The sequence below is a fragment of the Chroicocephalus ridibundus genome, chromosome 2, assembly GCF_963924245.1.
Source record: "Chroicocephalus ridibundus chromosome 2, bChrRid1.1, whole genome shotgun sequence".
Lineage (NCBI taxonomy): Eukaryota > Metazoa > Chordata > Aves > Charadriiformes > Laridae > Chroicocephalus > Chroicocephalus ridibundus.
This window is the reverse complement of record NC_086285.1, coordinates 116,080,536-116,099,232: the sequence shown is the minus strand read 5'-3', so window position 1 is coordinate 116,099,232 and position 18,697 is coordinate 116,080,536. Positions and strand designations below refer to the sequence as shown.

The window sequence follows — 18,697 nt, the reverse complement described above, 5'->3', positions numbered from 1 at the left end:
AACTAAAAATAAAATTTTGTGCCTCCACCTACAAAATACTCAAATCAGTTAAACTAAAATTAAACCCGTCCATGTTGGTTGACTTGCTCATGTTAGAGCAGTGAGGAATAGAATGATCCTCAGAAATAATGATTAAACAGCACTACAGCTCAGATTAAGTATCTAACACGTTCTATGTGATAGACAAATTTTCAAAACTCATCACCAGGAAATGCTTACACTAGCATAACATGAGCGGGAGGTTTGTGGATAGGAATTATATCTATGTACTATTAACAAAGATGTTATTTTGCTGCTACAAAACCAACATGTTTTCCTGAATAATTTTATGTTATTCAGTATTATCCATATACAAGTGCAAGACATAATCAGAAGGCTGTCCACAAATTTCCTGTGCATTTGGAGTACTTTTTTAGTAAAAGTAAACAGCATGATTTTTGTGTTCTTAAAGCCAACACCTTTTATACAGGTGCACCCCTGTGAACATGAACACTACAAACGCCCAGTTCAACAACAGAAAAAGCAGAGTACAAGTTACTCAAAGGCAAGCTATCAGATTGCCTAGAGAAGCAATTGTATCTAGAAAGATACAGCTTTAGAGGGCATATATTTTAACTATCACTGCAAAAAAAAAGTTACTTAAATGTAGATCTTACCTTACAGGAGAGTAGATATTTATACATCCCATTTATTTTGAGATTCATTTAGAGGATTAAAAGATAGTCTAACACTGCATGATGTAAACAGTAAAGAAGTATTTGTTTTAAGAGATTGGGTAGAAAAACAAAATAAGAAAGCATGCATAGCTATGGCTTCTCTCAATTTATCTCATCTTGCCTATATTTGCACGTATATGTATTTATGAGGCAGGAGCTTTCCTTAACCAGAGAAAATCTTCTACAAGTATTTTACTAGCTTATTTTGTACCCTGAAAAGATTGGGGGGAAAAACCAACCATGTGAAACAGGACCACTGTCTACTCAGCAAAAATGAACAAACAAAAATATCTTTGCTCCTAAGTAAAGATTGGAACTGGGGTTTAAGATTGCTCCTAGTACTGCACAGAGCACTTACAGAAAAAAATGGAAAACAAAGTCAGTCTGTTGAATGCCTAGTTAAGGCTTCCACATATTAGTAAATACAGGCAGTCAATTTTTAGATATTTTAACCATGCTATAGTAAATTATATACCCGTACTCAGCAATAAATCAGTCAAACTCACCAAGATTCCAGAAGGAACCCTTTCATGGGCAGCAACACCACTTCTATTGAAGTCATCTTCAAAATCATCCTGTTCTGAGAAATGCATCTCAGAAAACAGGAAACTAACTTTCCACAGTACAGGTAAATGCAAAGCTTACAGCCATAACAGAATGTTGTATCAGCATTTCTTCTCTTTCCATAGAAGCAGAAGAATTATGTAAATCTTCTGGTCTCTTAGAGAAAAGTGTTTGGTATGCTTTCCCACGCAATATTATGATTAAAAAGGAAGCGCTTCTTTAAGAAGGCTCACATAGAAACTCCCTCACCAATAGGCTTTGCTTGAAATGTCACAGCCCCCTTGCACTCTTTGAGATAAGTAATAACATGGGCAGACTTTGCCATATGTTTGCACTGATAGGCAATGATGTTGTTTTACATCAGGTCACATGACTTCAACTGAAGCTCCCACGAAAAGAAACAGGGATTTAGTTAATGATTCTTAAGCAAAGCCTACATTAGCTCACTTGGAGACTTTTCACCCACTGTTGCAACTCCACCGCCCGTAGCAGCATTCAAAGTCCTAGTTCAGCCTGCTGCACACCTAATTCAAGAATGCCTACCACTGCTCCATGTGCCTGCTCCCTCTGCCGATGGTTTCACTGGGCTAGCTAGTGACACTTTATAGGACAAATTTGATGACATTTCAGGGTCTCGTATTTGTGGGCTATTTTCCCCCCTTTTTGAAATTGCATTATAGTAGTAAAGAGAAAACTGACCTGGTGTCAAGTTAATACTAAATCATACAAAACCAATGCATACCAAAATAAACACTGTTGTCCTGTGGAAGCTTTCCTACTTTCTTTAAACTTTAAATTGTAAAAGCAGTATAATTTCGGTATGTGGACAACACATAAAAGCTTATTGTATACCTAGCTCCATGACAGAGAGTAAGAATTTTTTGATCTGAGGAATTTTGAAGTGTCATTACTTCTCTAAATAGTATCACGGATAGGTGAAATAACTGAGGAAGTATAGCAGCACAAGGAAACAATTCTACCCCTGAGTGGGTCCTCAGAGAATGTCTTTCCATTAACATTCCCTCCACCCATTCCCTCGCTACCTTAAACGCATGCATCTCTTCCTCACCCGCACAGTGTTGCTTTGCCACTCCTACAGAAGAATGTGGAGGACTACTTCTTGAATTACAAACTAAAAAATAATCTAGGATCCTACTACCACTTTCACTCCATTCTCCTGTAAATTTCGTAATTTTATGCATTGGACTCTGGTGCAAGTACAATGAATCACATTATTGCATACAGCCAAATGGCTTTTAGGTTTCCAAAATAATTAATGAACTACACTCAAGGTGAAAACTAAATCAGTCTTGATGACAAACTCCTAAATTGAGTGTTGGATTACTACATCTGCAGTAAGGTTGCAATAAACTGCTACCATCTCCGAGCCCTTTCCTATACACTGAGTAGGTTTGTATTTAATGTGGCTCTTCACAGGAAAAGCCACTTGTTTTGTTAGCAGACATGACAAGTATTTTTATAGGATATTAAGAACTACTAGACACACTCAGTTCTCCTCTGCTTGTTCATCATTCCTTTATCGTGTGTTACATTAAAACACAGTAAACCACACACACTTATGAGCAGAATGGAGCCAACTTTGTAAGCCAGTGCTTCTTTTCAAACACTTTTGACCTAGCTTTATGTTATTTTTTTCTGTATAACTTTCTGTTATATCTATTCTATTTCACTATTGTTCAGTATTTCAGATTGACATTATTTTCTCCAAAGCTTCTAAAAGTGTTTTAGAAGACAGCCTTTCTAGAACACCCATACAATTGGGTTCACTGCACAGGCAGTAAGGTAAGATTTTAGACAGGTAATAAGCTTTGCACGTTTAGTAAGCCTCCTTGTCTTTCATTTCTCAATATTAATAAGGTAAATAAAATATAATTCCCTCTGAGTAAGTTTAAGTACTATGCTATTTACTTACAATTTATACAGGAAAATTAGCTTTAGTGTTGAAAAGCAAATACCCCAAATTTGGAAAGTATTAGAAGCAATGTTTTTCATGCAACTTTAATCCAGGTCTTTGGTGTGAGTGGATTTTACTGTGGTTTAGCCTCAGAAAGCACATATGAGTTTTCCCACTAGCCTCACGCAAGTTAATACTCCTGACAAAGATCAGTCATCATTCTATGTTCTTTTTCCCCCCTCTGTTCTTCCTGAGTCCACACATTTTATCCCATTGCTCATTAGTCAAAATCCCTGATGGGAAGTATGATTCCATTTTTAAATGGTACTTTTCTACAGTAACCTTTATCATATATTTGATTGCATTCATTTAGTTTTACAGCATCCCAGAGATGTAGTATTATTTTTTTTTTTTCACATACGCAATGGAAAACCCAGGCCAGGACATTAGGAATTAAAAATATAGGGGGTTTTAGCACAGTTAAAACTTGACTTTGCAGAGTTTCCCTCCATTTTTTACCTCTTTGCATATTCAAAACACTGCTTCCATAGGCTACATTTGTAGCTGCTAATCAGATTTACATATCCCAGATGGTCACTACAAAAATAAAAAAAGCCTGATTGCCTGTGAAAATTACGTATAAGTGATTTGATTGTACTATATAGGAACCGTAGAACAAGTGTGGCCAGAACACAGCTCCAGGCCTTTTCCCCGGCTTTCATAAGTACTTGTCATTCTAAATTCTGGAAGGAAGGAAGCAGAAATCCTATAGACACGAGCTTCTATTAGTACAATCACAATTCACTCAGACATCAGGATAAATTTGCTGAGACGAATGAATGAGACAAAACCTCCTCTAATTAACATATCCTAACAGATACAGCAAATACAAGACAACCTTTGTTCATGTCCCGTACGTCTCCTTCACCTCATCCTGCCCCAAATCACTTTTACTTACTATCAACTAAGACTTAAGCACCCCAGTTCTCAGTTCTCACACCCTATCCTGACATTGGAAAAGATCCGTTCTCCCCAGGCCTCTAATTCAGTTCCTAAATTCCCCTCCACTTCTTTTTTTGTGTGCACTTTTTACACTTTGTCTATCAGGTGCAAACAAAATGGAAGAGTTACCAATTCTCCAATAGAGATTACAAAAATCAGGCTGGGACTGAAAACACTTCCCTGTGCTCAAATTCTTGATCCTAGCCCTGGTCTGAAGCATCTGCTTATTGAAACTGGAAATACAGTTCTGCTCGTTCCTTCTTGTGATAAAATACATTCAGTACAGCATGTTTGTTACTTTTAACTGCAAAAGTCTATCCATCCTCATTATGGACTTTTAAACCTAATTCAAAGGCTAATAACTTTGCCAAATTAAAGTAAATTTACACATGAATAACAGAAGACATACTGAATGAAGACCATCTGCCTCAGAGAATTTTTCTAAGAGAAAACAGCTAAAGTTTTCCCTCTAGTAGAGTGGAAACATACTGTCAAGTTTCACTTCTTATAAAAAACGAATACAGTTGCTAAAATTTTCCATATAGAGGCCGAAGGCAGCTAATATATAACTTGGAATGTTCCATTCTAGCAGAGTAACATGCAGCTAAAAATCAAGTTTTGCTCGGAAATGCTGAAGACTAAAGGCAGCATTACCTGCTTTCACCCACCATTCCCAGCAGTCCAAAAAATAAAAATAATGAAAAAAGACTATCACCAGTAATAACAGTACGGTACAAGAATCCAAAGAGTTAATAGATGTTAGAGAAATACCAGTAATACAAAAGCAATGCATTGCCCACTAAACTTGGGGTTAAAAAACAGTAAAATCAAATGTCTAGTTTTCCATCTATGATACAAAACAGCAAATTCAGTATCTTCAAGATCTCCTGTCAGGTTGAGTCAAGAGCCATTCAAATGAGAATATTTTTGTGTGCAGCTTAAGTATTCTTTTTATCTCTAAGGAAAAAAAAAAAGATAGTAAGACAGGAAACGCGCAGTTTACTTGGACTTGGCCCTTTTGTAACATGTAAACAGTTATATCTGTATGATCTACTATGAATCATCTGATTCCAGTGTATTAATCTGAACATTTTCTTCTTTTTTTTTTTTAGCAAATTACCTTTTTTCTGTTTGCAAAGGAACTTCAGTGAGAACAATACTTTAAAAGTCCATAAAGTGAGTTTTACTGTTAAAATGATCAGTTCAATCAAAAGCTTACGTTATCTTATGTACGTGAAGACCTTAACTTCTTTCAAGAGTACTGAAAAGAGGTAACTGGCTAATCCAAGAGCACAGCCCTTTGGAACCTGCACGGGCATATCCCACACAAGTGCCTGCCACACTTGACATACCTACTTCCAGCAGCACGGGCTCTTCTACAGCCACATCATCCTCGGTTGAACTTATTTCCAGACACATACCACAGAAACCAAAGTTTCTGAATAGAAATTCCATCTATCTCATTTTTACATGAGATTAGAGAAAACAGATGAAGCTTTTCCTGTATGTTTCTATAAAGCACTAAGCATTTCCCTAATGAGCAATCCCTTATCTTTCTATTTTCTGCATTTAAAAAGATTTCTTTCCAGGCACCGATCTGCCTCAGGCGTATTTTTATTTTCTTACAACCTTCCAGGATTCAAAAGTCAAAGCAGAAGAACAGTCTCATGTATTTAAGCACGAAATGCATCCTGATATATTAGTGGTTTGATTACCTTTAGAATGGGACACACTAATATAAGATCTGAGACTAGTACATATCTTCAGGTTGACAAGAAAGAGCAGAAATATACTTATTCTGAGAAATACATACATGGAATACCCAAAAAGTTTTAAATATAGTGTATATAAACAAGAAAACTTTTTTTACTTGATAGACTCTCCATACTGTTGAACTGATGAGCATGTACCAAAATAGAAGAGCCTCCATAAATTTCATTTGCATGTAAGACCTAGCTATTTCATTACAAAATTGGGTAAAAATGCTAGTCTTAGAGAATTCTCACACAAAGGTATTCATAGCATGAGATACTGGGACCGGGAAAATTAGATATAGTTGAGCAAAGTAGCATATGCTTACTCATTCACCAAACACCATCTACTTGCATTATTGAGTTTTAATGAACACAGAGATCATACATTTGTCTGAGGGATGTATCTGTTCATCCTTAGCACACAATAGCATGTCTGCACTGTCTATATGGGACATGACAAACCTGTAAAGCAGCCTCGCAGATTTCTCGTTTGTGTTAACATGCACACATTTGATTTGGAGAATGAACAGCTTTAAGTCACCACTAAGTAATTTTATTTTTTTTTTAAAGTCTTTGTATTTCAGTTCCACCACAAACTAAATTCTATTGTTAGCCAAGTGAGAGACAGCTACTTGCATTTCTAATGGAATCTCAGCCACAATTCATTACTGGAAGCACTTCTTTGAAAGAATTTTGCAAAGAATCCTTTACGCATTTCCTTTAAAAGGCCTTTCATAACCATCAATCCAGAAGCAGCACACGAGGAGGCAGTTATGCAGTCTAAAAAAAGACAAGTAAACCTAAAGACTTGGCCTAAGACTGACTTAGCATGTGCTGGCTTCAGCCACGTAGACCAACACAAAAATGTCACCTAGTACACTGGAGACTTTTCTGTTATTACTTTGCATCTTTACATTTCTGGTATCAAACTTAAGCACTTTGGATAAATAAATGAGCCGGCTCCTCAATTATAATTCTTATCCCTACAGACAGCAGCAATAAGGAATTGTCCCTTAGTTTTGGGAAAAGAGTGACTCAGACAGTTTCTGGCAGTTAATGACAAATTACATTACTGCAAAGCTGAAAGAAACTGATAACAACAAAATAAATAGGAAGCGGAAGCTAGCATCCTTTACTTGGAAACTCCCTTGAAATATATACATAAGAAAAAAAGAAATTTCTATCAAAATTAAAAAAAAATAAATCCCCCTCAAGTACACTTAAACTCAAACACAAAGACAACCTTGCTTGACTTGGCATGACAGTTTCATATTGAATCAGCGTGCCTGCACAAACTGAAATGTAAGCTCTAATGTTAGTACATACTGGATTGTTTGTAACAACCAAGATGAGACAGCAGCTAGGCAAAATAAAAACTCATTTTCAAGTGAAACATTAAAATTACATTAAAAGAGTAATTTTAATTACCAGTTTAAAAAAATAATCTCTGCTTACCTATATAACAGTGAGATATTTACAGAGATGACATGTTTGTGTTACTGCAGAATCTTAAAAAGCAGCTTCAATGAGATCAAAGGTTCATAAAGGAAGCACTCCTGATCAGCACTGCCAGATGCAAAAATCACTGGGATACAAAGTTATGTTCTCAGAATTTGCCCAGTATGGGATGAAGACATCTAATGCGTATGCTTTAGACCTGAATTTGATCACAAACACATCACCCACTGTTTCGTGTAAGCCTGAAAGCTTTTTCACTATGGATCCACATAACATGCAACACCAAACCTCACACCAGAAGGTGTCCTTTCATCCCTTTTCAGACAGTTACACACAACTTATTTGCAAATGCTGTGGTCTTGCACTTAAGATGTATTGTGATCTGGAGTATAACCATGTGAGCACCTTCCAGGAAGAGGGCAACAAATGCAACTAATTTAACCTGTAGATGTTCCCAATGTGGCTTTGAACAAAATCCTTTCAGCTTTTTCTGATCTAGATTGCACGTTCTCTGGGCAGTATGATGCAATGCAAAGAAGGGCTATTCTGGGCCTCAAGATACATAAGGAGGTGTCAAGTGCAGCAAGCGCAGTTTATATTTCCCCATAATTGATCATGACGTTACATTAGTGGAGAGAAATGTTGGAAGTAGGGAGAAAGAACAAAAAGTTCTCTGCACTGCAAAACTGGAACATTTTACATGTCTTCCAAGTAAATAACAACAAAGAACTAAGCTTAATTTTGTAACAAACCAAAACGTTAAGTACTAAGAATAAGACAACTTCAAACACACCTCTTTTACAGGCCATCAAAAAACCTAAACATTTTGATACACTTAACTGAAAAGTTGTACTATGAGCTTAAAAATTAATGCTATAATTGCTTACAAGAGCCTTTCATCACTATCTAGTTATTCCTACTGTAATTAAGAATAATACCAGATAAAACAGCATTTCATTCGAAGTTCCTGACATGCTGAGTTCATTTAGAAACTTTTTAACTTCAGCTTATCAGTTTAATATTCTATTACATAATAGTAATATGTTTTTACAGAGCACCTCACAGATCATTTCCTTACTTTACTCAAGAAAATACATCATCCTTGACTTTTGTAGGAGATGGCAAAATTGTTTACATTCTTGTATGTTCTGGGCTGCAAAAAAACCTATAGCAGGAGCTAGGAGAGAAGAAACAACTGATGGCCCTGGATAGAGCTAGTTGCCTAGTACGTACACCAACAATGATTAGGTATACACTGAATTACTGACATACCCACACTTTCACTAACACAAAGTGAAGGCATATCGTGACTTACTATTTTTTATTCTAATGAATATCTGTACATTCTTAAAATGTGTATAACTCCACATTTTCCTCTTCCAATATATTTTGCAAACATAAGGAGTTCAGTATTCAAAATTGTCTTAAGAAATGCTATTATAAAGTATAAAAAAAACAAAACCAAACAACCACCAAACAACTGAGTTCTGTAGCATTGTCTATCATTTTCTCCTCTGATGGTATCCTAAATAATACCATATACCATTATGGCATATGGCTAAGAAATTGTCTCTCGTAACAACAATGGAATTTTGTTTGCAAAAGAAAAAAGTAATCAGACGATGTGCACATACAAGGTGCAGCCAAAACACAGGTATATTTATGACATCACTTTGTTGGCTGGAAATGCACGAGTTTACACGGCATATTGTCTTGCTCTATTAAACATCATTGATGTCTGCTACATGTACTCAGTAATCACTTAACAAGAGGAAAAATGCAGTTCACACAAATTAATTTAGACGTGCACTTGGCAAAAACTCAAAACACATACACCAAAAAATGCAGACAGCATACTTCTAGTGATTAACGCTTCATACAGCCTGCACTAGGAAGGATAAATAGAAAAAAAACCCCAACAACAACAAAAAAACACAACAAAAACCAACCCAAAGGAGAAGTGCCCGGCAGGTAGGCAAGTTAACAGCCCGAGTTTAAGAAACGCAAATCCGTAAAACGCACGGAGCTCGGGGGCAGCAAGGCACCTATCGCGATTTTGAACGTTTCAAGAGCCGCACCGCCAAAGCGGAGCCAGAAAAGCCGACGTTTCACAAGGGGCACGCCGCCTTCATGTCACCAGCACGGCTGGCAGGCAGCTCCAGGGGGCCGGGCAGGGTGACAGCACCCACACCTGTCAGCCAGGGGAGAGGATGAGGAGGGGGATGCTCTCTCTTCCCCCCCGCCGGGTTCTCGGAGCCCTCTCCGGGAATGGGAGCGAGGCCGGGGCAGGCCCTCCGCCGCCCACCTTTCCCCGCAGCCGTCCGGGCTCGCTCGGCCTCCCCCCCCATCCCCTCACTTCTCCTCACACAGGCCGACACCCCGCCCCCGGGCGCGCCCCCTCCCCACCCCGGCTCCCCTTCTCCCTTACCTCCAGCGAGGCCCGGCGGGGCCCGCCGCCAGCCGAGGAGGGACGGACGGGCGGGCGGATGAATGGCGGGGGAAGAGCCAGAGAACGGCGGCGGGGCGGGGGGAGGCGGGGGGCAGAAGGGAGCCGGGACGCGCCGCGCCGGGCTGGACGCGAACTGCGCCAAGCGGCGGCCGTTGGTGCAGCGCGTGCACGTCGGCGCGCGGGCGGGGACGCGCCGCCGCGGGTGGGGAGTGGGCGGGCGGGCGGCGCGCGCGCCACCTCAGCGGCGCGGGTCCCGCCTCGCCCCGGGCGCCACGTGACCTTGGGGCGAACGCAGGGTTGCGGCGGGGGGGGAAAGGACGCGCGCGGTGGGTGCGCGTGCGCGGGGCGGGAGCCGGCTGAGGGGGAGCGGCGGCAGGGAAGTGGGGAGCGCGTCGCCGCTGCCATGTTCAGTGCCGGGAATTGGGGGGGGGGGGGGACTGGGGTCGGTGTGGGGCAGGAGGCGCCAGCGAAGGGGCACGAGGCTGCGGCGACCGCGGCTTGCCTTCCTCGCCCGACGTCCTCCTCATTCTCTCCTGTCTTCCTCGCCCCGCCTCCTCCTCGTCTCCTGTCCCGGCCCTGAGTTGTCGAGGCTGAGGTAAAGCAGCTCGGCTACGTACCGCCGTGGCGTGGTTGCCGCCCGTTCCCTCGGGCCCCGGCCTGCGGCGATTAGCAGGGAAGTGCTGGCTCTCCGCGGCTATTTATAGCCGTGGTCTGAGCTGCGTCTCAGAATTAACACCTCGTGACGGGGATGTTTCAAAAGAAACGCCGCGTCCGGGGTGTTTGCAGCTTTAGACATCTGGCAGTGCATCCTTCTTTTGAAAGTTACTAGTCTACTCACAGGAGGCTGGAAAATAAATTTTTTAGTATTATTATTTTTAGATGAAAGTGCAGAATTGCAAAATCAAAACGTGTCCAGCAGGCCAGGTATGTATTACAGGTCAGCAGCTTCACTTGCCCGCTGCTTTTGTGATTCACACCGCTGCTCACTGTAGTTGGCTGTGTTATGTGTTGTTATTTACTGGAGTCATTCTATTGCCCAGAGGCCCCAGATGATTGTGAGGCATAATATGTACTAAAACAGGATAGTATTCTCACCCTGAACAGCATTCAGTGTAAAAAAGGGAGAAGAAAAGAGTAGCATAAACAGAAATACAGTTTAAGTTTCACGGATGTGAATTGTTTCATCGCTACCCATGTTACTTCTTTATTTTATTTTTTGTATGTTTATTTGTCTGCCAGTTACTTTCTCATCTGCCAATCTGTTCATGAGAGTTTTGTTAAAAGTCGGCTTTGCCCCACTTCTTGTTAGGGCCGTTTTTGGGCTCTTACATAGGCTTCATATAATTGTCACATAAGAAAACAGGCTAGTTAACAGTATTAAGTGCAACTGACAAAAAGACATGCTAGCATGCAAAGAAGTGTATAGACAAAATTTACTGTGATAGCCCATGTATCTCTCAAAAGATTCTTGACAATCTTTTGTACCAGTCCTACAAACAGATAAGAAGATCTGTTTATTAATCTGTACCTCCTGGTACAAGCTGCCTAAAAGATTATAGTCAGTGAGTTTGCTTATTTGCAAATAATATATTTAAATCCCTTTGAGCATGGAACTAAAAAAATCTATCCGCACATAACATGCAGGCTGGATTTTTGAAGAAAGCAGTTCATGGAAGAAGACACAAATGCAGAATTACGTGTCTAGAGTGACTATATTATACATATGTAAAAAGAATGAAAGGTCAGATTTTATGCCTGCCCATTTTGATAACGTTGTAGTGTCAGAAATCCATAGTCGAATTCAGAACACTTTCCAGAACTCAGGATAAATGGATGCAAACCAGACTACTGGAGCAATTTTCCACCCTTGGGTGCAACCATGTTTCAGCTGCAGCAGTTTTCTGAAGAGGCCTTCCATTTGAATATAATGTCTTAATAATAATTACCTAGCTAACGTTACCATAACATCTGTCACAAATGCTCAGTCTGTGCTTCAGCCAATAGATCATTTCCCTGCTTTACCAAGTTCCTTATTTGGCATCTTAGTTCCTTAGATTGTGAGGGTGACCACATCATCTTTGTGTTCTTGTGATCTTATCTTCGCTAGTCATAACAGCAAGTGATTTTTTTAGTTGAGGGGACAACTCCAGACGGCCCTGTTCACAGGGAGATAAGAGGTAGGGGCTAAATCTATCATACATCCTCAAATACCAATTTTAAGCTAGATCCTATTATAAAATTAATCCAAAAGCAGGCTAGCTTCTTGGGTGACAGAAAAATCTTTTACTTGAAAAGGGGTGACAAATTGATAAGTCATACTTTTCTATTTCAGACCTGGAATAGGCACTTCTGTTTAAAGAGCATTTGCTTGAAAACAGAATGTTTTCCCTTCAGGTAACCTTTTCCTTTCCAATATTACCATCTCCAGACAATCAGAAGGCTGCAGAAGTAGGCAGCCCTCTGTATTTTCCTTTTGTATTCTCTGCTCTTTTGCACTTACACATAGAAGATTATGATCAAGCTGTAAAAATGGCTTGCATTTTCCACAGCTGTATCAGGTGAGATTTGTTTCCATTCTGATTGCGTGGAGTTAGACACTGTAGTGGTGTAGGCAGGATCTCTCTACATCTGTATGCTTTGCGGTCCTTTTTGAACCATAACTCACTGGTAGGTAAACCAGGGCTTCCAGGCCACAGGAAACCTGCCACTTCATTTACATTCATTTTGCCTTTTCACCACAAATTTTTCACTATTATTTTCCCCATCAAGGAAAGGGAAGGAGAGATGAGAACAACTGCTTGAAATTACTTTTTTCTTTGGTGGAGGGGAAATAATTTGAAAGCGTGTTACCTAGAGCCGTACTTAAATCAGTGGCTCTCTGGCTGTTCAACTGACAGATCATATCTAGCAGCAATAGTGTGTGAGAGAGGTAGCCTGCTTAGGGCTAGGCAAGCAAGGATGAAGGACCTCCAGCAGGTTAGGATACAGAGCGCCAGGGGTAAATGACAGGTCTGGGAGGATATAGGGTGCTCGGCATGGCTTTGGTGAAGTCTCAGAAGATTTGTGGTCCTGCAGATAGTAGAGAGATGTAGGTGTAGGGATGTAGCACCAGCCCCCAGCTTGCATTGGTCTCTGAGTGCTCAACATGTTGCTGACATTTGTAGGTGAAAGAAAAAATGGCCTTTTGCTTAGTTGTTACAGCAGTTAAAAAAAAAAAAAAAAGTCTTTGGCCACATGTGGCATAAAAGCTGACATCAGTGATGAGATTTTGTTATGTCATTTTGCCTTTTTTGTGTGCGTACAACACCCAGAAACCATTGTTTGGAGTAGTCACTTATTCCCATACCCACCATCACCCATGCTTATATTGCAGCAGTCAGGATATCCTTAAACTTTTTTTTTTTTTAATTGTTGACTCTATTTATATCTTCCCCGTAAACTTGAGGGGCTCCTTATCTCTCCATCTTAGTCATGACTTGCACGTGTCCTCTCAGGAGTGTTTCAATAACTTCTCCAGCATCAGAATGATATTATAAAAGCATGTCACAATTTAATTTAGTTTATTTAGTTCATCCTTTTAATCCCATTTAACAGTTGGAAAAAAAAAATAAATACAAGGGAAGTCAGTCGCAAGGATTCAGGGCTGTACCCTGGCCATACCCTGAGCCTCCAATATATTTAAGCACACCAATAGTCCCACTGTAGCTGATGGGCTGGTTTGTAGGTTTAGGTTGTTAAGTCAGCACACTCAGATCAAGTCTCATGTGAGCAGCATTTCTCCCTTCTTTGTCAATCATTAGCGGGTGTTTCACAAACTGTTTTCTGATAATAGATATGATAGGGTTTCAGGCCTCCTTATCCTTGCCAAAATCACAGCCTAAGTAAGGAGGAGGTTTTATTCTGCTCCTGTCAGTATGAGTGACGAAACAGTGAATGGAAATGACTGTATCAAATAGGATGAATGCTAGAAGATGCAAGGTGGGGAAAGAGGGAAGGAAAGGTGTTGCATTTGAAAATGCAGAAGGAGAAAGATTACAGGAAAGACATCTTGCATAATGAAATAGGAAGTGAGACAAGAGGAAAAGTCAGCAGAAGATTGCAGCCAAATCTGGTGCCTGCCCTCTTCTCTCTGCCGTCGGTCTCATCCCTCCCCTCACCGTGTCTCTCACAGCAACTTCATCTCCAGAAGCCCTTGTGGAACAGAGCAGTTTCTCTAACATTTTTCTCTTCACAGCTTTGTTGCTCTTGTTGTTCTTTTCCCTGGGCAACATTTTACTTCAATTCTTAAAATTTACTATCATTTTAACAACACAAGAAAACTTGTGTGGAAAGATTTGTTTCAGATGTGTGGTTATTATAGTTACTATTCAAGGACACAGAGCAGAGGTCTGCCCTACGCTAGTTTAAGGATGATCTCACTTTGCAACTAGCTGCTTCAAAGATTACGGCTTTATATGTTATCAAATTACAGTTTATCAGTCCCAGACCACAGACAGGTCTTCCTCAATAATTGGGTAACAAATCCAGAAGTAATTCTCAGAGGAGCTCAAGGACACGTGGAATCACAATGTCTTTACTACAATGGAAGGCAAAGCCTAATTTTCACATTTTCTTTCATCTTAAAAAAATAACACTTTGTAATTTTGGAAGGCAATTAGATAATATAGTTTAATGCAATACTTTTGCACACTGTTGTTATAACACAAGAATATGAGTTTATCATAGAGTTATAACTCTGAACGTCAAGAGTAATGCATGCTGGAATGGAATATGTAGGTGAGAAAGAAGATATTATCCAGAAGTGGCACTTTGGATAAACATTGCAACCAGTGTCTGATTTTAAATATAGTCAAATGGTTCTGTGTGTTTGATAGGGGATTCTGTTGTTTCAGAAATAATTTGCATTCTATCGTTATGTAATGGACAGACTGAAACAATTTTTCATAGTTATCATGGAGAATAGAATACAAACTATACATTTAGATTGCAAGAAAAACATGGTAACAATAAACTTTAATGTACTCAACAATTCTGTTAATATTTTGAATGCTTTGTTTTACATTTGTGAACAACTACAGCTTAAATAATAGTTTTGATTTTTTTAAATCTTTTATATGTTTATTTGTGTATTTCATTTATCATGCAGAAAACACTGTGCTTCTGGATAGCATATAGTTTCCAGTAGAACAATACTGATGTAACTGCATTTCCAGCTTTTTGAGGGACCATACAAATTTAACAGAAAAAACCTCCAAACCCTAGCGTATTTTAGTTTAAATTTTAAAAGTAGGTTTTAATTGAAAATACTGGTTTTCCCTTCAGCAAAAAGATAAGACCTGATGCTGCTACAATGACACAAAAGGGAGATCTGCCGTTGGCTTCACAGTGAGCAAAATGGGCTTTGTAATCTGAGATTTGGGACATTTTTAGAACATTCTTCTGAGATCCAGCTTGTTTTCTATTAAAACCAATGAAAAGACCCCTGTGGCATTTTGCAGGAATTGGATCAGGCTCTCAGTGGTACAGGCTGTTCTATATATAACTTACAGGCTGCCATTGATGTTTGTGGAAGACAGGCTCCCAACCCGAAAGAGCTGTAAGAGGTGATGGATTTTTAGAGAGGTAAGGCAGGTTGAAATAATTGCCATGGCAGAGAGCGGTTAAGAGTTGTGTGAAACAACCTGCAGCTGTGTAATGTTTTGAAAGGCCAGGCTCTCTGGCAGAGTGATGTAATTGCACATCTGTAGATATTTAACATTTGCTGTAACAGTTGCATGAGAACCTACATGCATTAAGGTTCCCATTTAAAAAGTCCTTACTGCATTTCCGTATGGGACCTACACTTACGGTGTTCGCTGATGGGCTACTCCAGTTTTCTAATTTAAACTATAACCATAGATGTAGAACAAGATGTAATGTAGAACTGAATCAAGCTCTATGTGTCAAACAGTACCTACGTCTAGTAGGATGATTTTAGTCGCAGTTCAGTCTGAATTTTAAGTTTCTCCCACCGCTTCTTTTGTGTAGCAGTCAATATTATGATTTGTGCAATTTTTTCTCTGTTGCATCCCACATCTTTCTGTCACCCAGAATGGACCATCCAAATTACTTATATCCTTTACATTGTTTACAGAAATGTTATTACTCTAATTGCCTTCATATAAGCACTCTTATCTAGTATTTCATCCAGGAGGAATCTTTCTGTTGGTTTTAAAGAGAGTTGAATAACCCTGTTGGAATTCTACTGGAAGGAAACAGTTTGCTTTCTTTCAGAGATATCAGTGTCTTGGGTGTTACGCATTTATATGCTATTAAGATTCTTTGTTTTCTCATGCTAACAATTCTATAATGATGCATTAGAAACTGATATTTCTTGGTTTTTTTCAGTATTTCCATGTTTGTCACAGAGATAATACCCTAGAAATATCAGCAGAGTTCAGTAACCTTTCATTAATAATCCATCTGGAAAAAGACAATATAATATGACTGAGCCTTCTAAGAGTTGAAATCAATAAAAACATTTTCCTAGTAATTAAAGTATCTTATTTTTATTTCTTCTATTTAATAATTCCTGGCCATTTAAAAGTTGAATTCAGCTTGCATATTAACAAAATACGTTCTGACCTTTATTTTTATTGGTTTGTTTTTCAGCTTGAACTCTGCTTCTTTCAAAGTATCTAAGCATCCACAAATGAGTCATATTTTCTTATATCCTTAGTACATAAACATGTGAATGAGCACAGTAATGAATGTGAGTGAGCACAGTAGTGATTTAAAGCAGAGATTCTTGGCCTCCATTTATTCCTCACTTTACATGGACCATGAAGCTACACTTCCTCATAAGAAACCAGCGGGTCTGATAGCCTAGTGAGGGGACGAAGGGATAGCGTTGGGCTGAGACACTGAGGGGAAAGGGGACGAAGGGTTTAGCAGCTCTTGGAAACAGAAATATGATTGCTGTAGCAAAAAGGGTGCAGAGAAATCAGCACATGGGGCGACTGATACTTTATGGGTTAATGCAATATCCATAGTACCTCACCAAGGCCATGGGGGAATTAATGAAGTGGAGAGTCCTGAGTGGTCTCGATGAGAAAGAATGGCCAGATGTCATCCTGATCCACCTGATGAAACAGGTTTGCATGAAGAACTCTGCTCTGGTGAGACCCCACCTGGAGTCCTGTGTCCAGCTCTGGAGTCCTCAGCACAGGAAGGACATGGACCTGTTGGAGCGGGTCCAGAGGAGGGCAACTAAGATGATCCAAGGGCTGGAGCACCTCTCTTATCAAGACAGGCTGAGAGAGTTGGGGTTGTTCAGCCTGGAGAAGAGAAGGCTCCAGGGAGACCTTATAGCGGCCTTCCAGTACCTGAAGGGGGCCTATAAGAAAGCTGGGGAGGGGCTGTTTGCAAGGCCATGTAGCGATAGGATGAGGGGCAATGGTTTTAAACTAGAGCAGGGGAGGTTTAGATTAGACATTCGGAAGAAGTTCTTTACAATGAGGGTGGTGAGACACTGGAACATGTTGCCAGAGAGGTGGTGGAGGCCCCATCCCTGGAGACATTCAAGGCCAGGCTTGATGAGGCTCTGAGCAACCTGATCTAGTTAAAGATGTCCCTGCTTACCGCAGGGGGGTTGGACTAGATGACCTTTAAAGGTCCCTTCCAACCCAACACATTCTATGATTCTATGAAAGAAACCTGGATTAAAAGAAAAACCTACTTCTAGCCCCCTGCATCCATGGGAGATGGCTGTGTTTCTGAAGATCTTCTCCTGTGGCCAAATTGATCTTGGTGAAAAGTCTAGCCAGCACATAGCATTAACTGTATGTATGGTTTCCTTGAGAAAGTAAGCGGGGTCTGCCTCAAGCTGTGATGGCCTACAAATATCAATTAACAGATCCACATAACTGATATCAACATTCTTTTACAGAGTAATAAATAGGTCACTTCTGGACAGGATTCACTCTAATAAACTCTGCTTAACATGGATGTTTTTCAGTAATTAAAATCACCTTGTCGGTATGTGGATTGTTATTAAGATACTTAGAAATGCCTGCAGTGCAATTAATCTGGTACTGAGACAGAGGTGACCATCTACTATGCCATTGAAGTTATAAAGTATTATAAATGTTATAAAAAAACACTAATAAACTTTTGTGTTAAAATGTTACAGCTAGTCTACCACCCATGAAATCTCAGCTTCAACTTATTATCCAGATCATAACAAGATCACGTTCATCATTTAAGAACAGTGGGGTTTACTCAAGGCTTTTTTCCCGGTGGTTTCTTTCCCTGCCTATCCAAGCTTTCTGCGGGCTGAGGAACCATTTCTGCTACTGCTGCCTTTCCGTCAGTCGTCTTTGCTGCTTGCTGGTTGCTTTTTGTATCCTTTTCTGTTTCCACAGGAGGGGTTTCATTTGGAACGGGTGTCTCTTCCGTAGCAATAATTTCTTGTACATGTGGCTTAATAAAATCTAATTTAGGAGAAGTAATAAAATTTCCCGTATATTTACTATGCTCAGCAATACAGAGGTACATAAGTAAGATTTTGCTTTCACATTGCATTTGACATTATCGTGTTCTTTTTCTCTTCCCATACCCATATAAAGAGATTCAGTATCACAAGTAATGTTACTACTGTTTACAGAGCCAAAAGCAAGCCCAAGTCTTTATGGTCTATAATTAAAAAGATTCAGGAAAGGGTGGAACCTGCAAAACATTTACAGATGGAAATTATTGTTTCTCACATAAGTCACCTCATTTAAAGGACTGCTCAGAAATGTCTAGGTTACCCATACCAGGAAGGCAAGAGAGGAAAGAAACGCAGTTAAATACTTGTTCT

At 39.8% G+C, this 18,697-nt stretch overlaps 2 protein-coding genes across 10 annotated transcripts in view; both read right to left on the bottom strand.

The window, feature by feature from the left end:
* The window catches only part of LPIN2 (lipin 2), a 42,207-nt gene extending 31,711 nt beyond the window's left edge, over nt 1–10,496 (bottom strand). Inside the window, exon 1 of one of the 5 annotated variants that reach the window (XM_063326647.1) lies at nt 10,476–10,496. Coding sequence is in view for 1 of the 5 variants with exons in the window: in XM_063326646.1 (XP_063182716.1) it covers nt 1,223–1,309 (87 nt within the window). In the remaining 4 variants the exon portion in view is untranslated. Of the gene's footprint in view, nt 1–1,222; nt 1,579–9,837; nt 10,017–10,475 lie in introns of those variants that run through there. The other 4 variants (XM_063326643.1, XM_063326644.1, XM_063326642.1 and 1 more) reach the window with 4 other exon arrangements.
* A 2,145-nt stretch (nt 10,497–12,641) lies between these two features.
* The window catches only part of MYOM1 (myomesin 1), an 80,229-nt gene continuing 74,173 nt past the window's right edge, over nt 12,642–18,697 (bottom strand). For 4 of the 5 annotated variants that reach the window (XM_063326629.1, XM_063326638.1, XM_063326639.1 and 1 more), the window contains one exon: nt 16,379–18,329. In XM_063326629.1, coding sequence (XP_063182699.1) covers nt 18,118–18,329 — 212 coding nt within the window. In that variant the 3' untranslated portion in view covers nt 16,379–18,117. Of the gene's footprint in view, nt 12,928–16,378; nt 18,330–18,697 lie in introns of those variants that run through there. The other variant, XM_063326633.1, reaches the window with a different exon arrangement.